General features: G+C 34.6%; 1 protein-coding gene across 1 annotated transcript; it reads right to left on the bottom strand.

Moving 5' to 3' along the window:
- Positions 1 to 898: 898 nt before the first annotated feature.
- On the bottom strand, positions 899 to 3,489 carry LOAG_12305 (hypothetical protein; the record flags this gene model as incomplete). The annotated part of the gene is made up of 8 exons (XM_003147818.1): positions 899 to 985; positions 1,126 to 1,222; positions 1,371 to 1,554; positions 1,771 to 1,891; positions 2,092 to 2,212; positions 2,660 to 2,838; positions 2,971 to 3,060; positions 3,322 to 3,489. 8 exons carry the CDS (start codon positions 3,487 to 3,489, stop codon positions 899 to 901), a joined length of 1,047 nt encoding a protein of 348 aa, XP_003147866.1.
- Positions 3,490 to 4,127: the final 638 nt, after the last annotated feature.

Raw genomic sequence — 4,127 nt, 5'->3', positions numbered from 1 at the left:
CACGACAGATAAGCATTGCACGTAACCAAACATTTTACGTAATTTGTTGGATCACGTCTAAGCTTCCTAACTTGAGTTACATTATTCCTCAAAGTCATACTTTGTTCATCCTATCTTAACTATGCGTAGTATTATCCTTTACTTTCGTATATTTCCTAACCGAACACGGTTCAGAATTGACAATACTATCCTTTGAGTGTTTCTCTGACCTATCCGCTATCGATAATCCATTTTGTAGGGCCACAGGATAATTAAATGAAATACAGTTTAGCATATTCGTTTCTTTTTTTTTCAGTCATAACCAACAGTTTCCGGGAAATTCAAGAATATTTCGGCAGTTGGAATTGGTAACTGAAAAGCCACTTTGCACTGAAATGTTTTGCAAGCTGCAAATCCTCCAAAGAAACACATAAAATCTCGTTTATTTCCCCTTACATTAAAAAATACCTATTTTGTAAATTTATAAAATAGCAGAAACAATAGCGAAAATAGCAGAAACCTCTTATTTACTAATCAAACTGAAGAGAGCAGACTATACCTAAATAGTAATGTCACCGCTCTTCCATTGGAATAAGAGTTCATATATAGGAAATCCAAATTTATATGAAAATTTTGAATCTGTTAAACTTTTGGAAATAGTGACAATACCAAACATCACAGCAAATAACTATGCATGACGTCGAAATGCACATCTTTCCTTAACTGAAAAAAGATGAATTATCATAGGAATTCCCAATACTCTAAAACGGAAAACCAAATTCTAAGGAGACGAAAAAATAACCCTACTTTCTCAGGAAACCAACCGTGTGACACAAATTTCCTTAGAAAATGAAAGAGATTAGATAAAAATAAACCTATCCTGGATTTAATGTATTGTTATACAGTGTCACAGAACGATTTAGTTCATTCCATCCTTGTTCTGCATTTCCATTCGTATAGTTTTTAGATCTTTGTACACGTGAGGTAAATCTGTTAGAAAAGGAATCTGAAAACGACTTTTTCTGGAACCTGTATTTATGCAATTGGGGAATTTCAAAGACTAAGTAAAATGAACCAAATCTGTTAGATCTTTCAGACTACGCAATGTAATCAAGTTGATGAACGGAAAAATGTAAAAATGCATACTTGTAATGTATCGATCAAATAAAGCATTTGACGAGGATCGTTAACCGTCCATGCAACCACCTGAATGTCCAAGTCTCTCATCCTATCTACCAGCCCGCTATAATTGTACGGACTTTTATTTATTTCAAGAAACTTGAGAAATGGAAACTCTATTCGCAAAAGAAATCTCAACAATTTTCAAATTTTGGATAAAAGAAAAACAAATAAAAATTCTTGCAAACTAGTTAAACATTCGGACACCATGCCTAGATATTTCTTTCTCATACAGAAGTAGCATTTCAACTCCAAGGAACTGTGGCAGAAAACTATCCAGTAGTTTCATGTTGACATAATCTAACAGCAATGCCAAAAAGTGCTTCAGTCCAGAGAATCGTGGAATGGAACATTCCAAATCTTTATATGTTGCAACATATGGACGCCATGTGACGCCTAAATGTAAGCTGTAAAAGATACCATTATACAGTTGACATCTTCGAATAGAAAAGGAAGTCCATCGATAAATTAAGTGATTGCATAATTACAAGCTAAGTTTTCATTCATTTCAGAGATCATCAGAATGAGGCACAGCAAACATAATACTTTTTATCCGTGTTCCTACAGAAGTGACATCCTTCCAAATTATTTGCACTAGCCAACAAAACCTACCAGTTAATATATTGGGATCAATTTTTTTGACGGCATATGGAACCCAAGGGAAAAATGAAGAAACGATCACATCACCGTACAGATTATTGGATGATATTACCGATACTATCTGAGAAACCATCTGAAACTGTTCATATGAACAAAAATACCATTCTGAATTACTGTGATCGATTTTTAAACCCTTGAGATATTTGAAACTAATACAATACAAACAACAAATTAGTGAGTAAGCAGGTGAGAAACTACAAAAGTCAGTATATCCGAACAGTGAAAAACTGATGTTACGTTAAAAGATGGTTACTATTTCAGCAAGCAAATTACCTCGAAACTGCCATCTTTCACATCGAATAGCATTTTTAGATTGTTATCACGGCAGTATTTGACAGTAGCCTCCAGAGTTGGTATATGATAAACTTTCGAAGCCGCTTGGCTATCCATTGCACTGTAAAAGATCATGCGTGAAGGAAGGCCCAAAAAGAACAAATCAAATCGACCCACCAATTTTAAGGAAATGTCGAAATAGACTTGCGCTTTTCTAATGTTTGCCAGCCAAAAATCCGACAGGAATACCCCGTAAGTAATGCCACTTACTATCAGTACAATCTGTTCCGTCAATATAGCACTTAAACATCGAGTACGACTGTGCCCACCAACAGCAAAACCAGTCTACCTGCTTGTTGAACTGACGGTGTTGGGGATGATTTCTTAACTGACTTTCTAAATTGTTTCAAATTATTAATTTTACTTCAAGTTTGCATGCATAGTTTAACTGGATGTGAAAAGCATTCTTGAACAGCCAGAAGCAAAACAGACAACAAATATCTCCTTAACAAAACAAACAAAACTGTGGAATCCATCTAAATGTGTAGGCATACCGATTTAAACTTACCCTGATGACTGGAACGTTTTCCCAGCATTTTTGGTTCCTAATTCTTCTAGAGTAAAGGATGCAATCAGGCCCGGTTCACCACATGTCCTCATTAAATCATCATCGTGCATAATCACCACAATGCCATTCTTGGTTAATGCTAAATCAAATTCTACCAAATCCATACCCGATAATTTTGCCTAAAATGTTACTTGTTAAAAAACTGGAAAAGAACTGTAGGGAGAGAGAAAACAGAAACAGAAAGAATAGATGCCTGAATGTAATAAAATTGAGGATAACGCTGGGAAATACGATAAAGTTGATGGTTGGACCTTTTCAAACGATTCAATCGTATTTTCAGGAGCAACTTTTGGTGCACCTCGATGTCCACCAACACGGAAACCTTTGAAGAACTCGCTAGCCTGAAAATAAGATACAACACTGCATGATAAAACCATCAATAAGTTTTGGGATAGATTTCATAACTGCTTACTAATCTGAAATGAATCTTCCAAAACAGTGTCATTTCTAGTGGTCTCAATAATTTTCTAATTGGTATAGCAAAACGAATATATCTACCCAATGCATAAAATTTAAAGTTTGACTGAAATATTTCTCTCAACTCTTCCAAATTTCGTTCTTTGAATCGTACTAATTTTAATACTACACCATCAATAACATACAGCAGGAACATTCGGTGGAAGGCCAAAAATACGTCGTAATATCTGGGCCATCAGTGGTACCGTAATCAGTAGTAGAGATACTTTAAAAATTGACTTCAACGACGGTACCGCAACCACTGCGCCAGCTATAGCTACAAATATACCCAATACATAATGTTCAATACCCATACGTCATAGACGGCCCTAAAAACAAGGAATTCTTAGGCCTTTCATATCCTTCCTCTTTCTTCAATTTGAGCCAATTTTCTATCAAATTGAATGAAATAAAAGATATGAATGATAAAATACAATTGATAATAACGCTAGCTAATAGGAAGCCATAATCTTAATGTTAATTCGACATCAGAGAAACAATAAAATTATAACTCAATGGTTCCTCAACCGGTACAAACCAGATATGTCGCCAGATCCAAACCGCGCTATGCGACAATGATAAATTTTGCGTGTATTGGAATGGGATCAATATGCAATTTTACGTCGTACCAACTGTGTGTTTTTCATAGAAGTTAAGATACACACACTCACACACACACACACACACATCTCTTATTTTAGCTGTTCTATGCAGTGAAGAGAGTTGAAAATACTTTAATAGGAATTAAATTCGCCCATTTTATTGTTTGGCATAATGGAGTCGTTGCCTTCTTCTTCCAATGGCAAAGGATCTCTTTTTTTTCGACTGGTTTTTCTTTTTGTTTTTCTTTTCCGTCCCTTAAACAATTTCTGGTAGTAGTAGTAATAATAATTTGATAATAATTTAATAATAATAATAATAAATTAATAATAATAATAATAATAATAATAAT

This window comes from Loa loa, assembly GCF_000183805.2.
Source record: "Loa loa unplaced genomic scaffold supercont3.600, whole genome shotgun sequence".
NCBI lineage: Eukaryota > Metazoa > Nematoda > Chromadorea > Rhabditida > Onchocercidae > Loa > Loa loa.
Note: the sequence above shows the minus strand (reverse complement) of the source record. Positions and strands in the feature narration are given on the sequence as shown.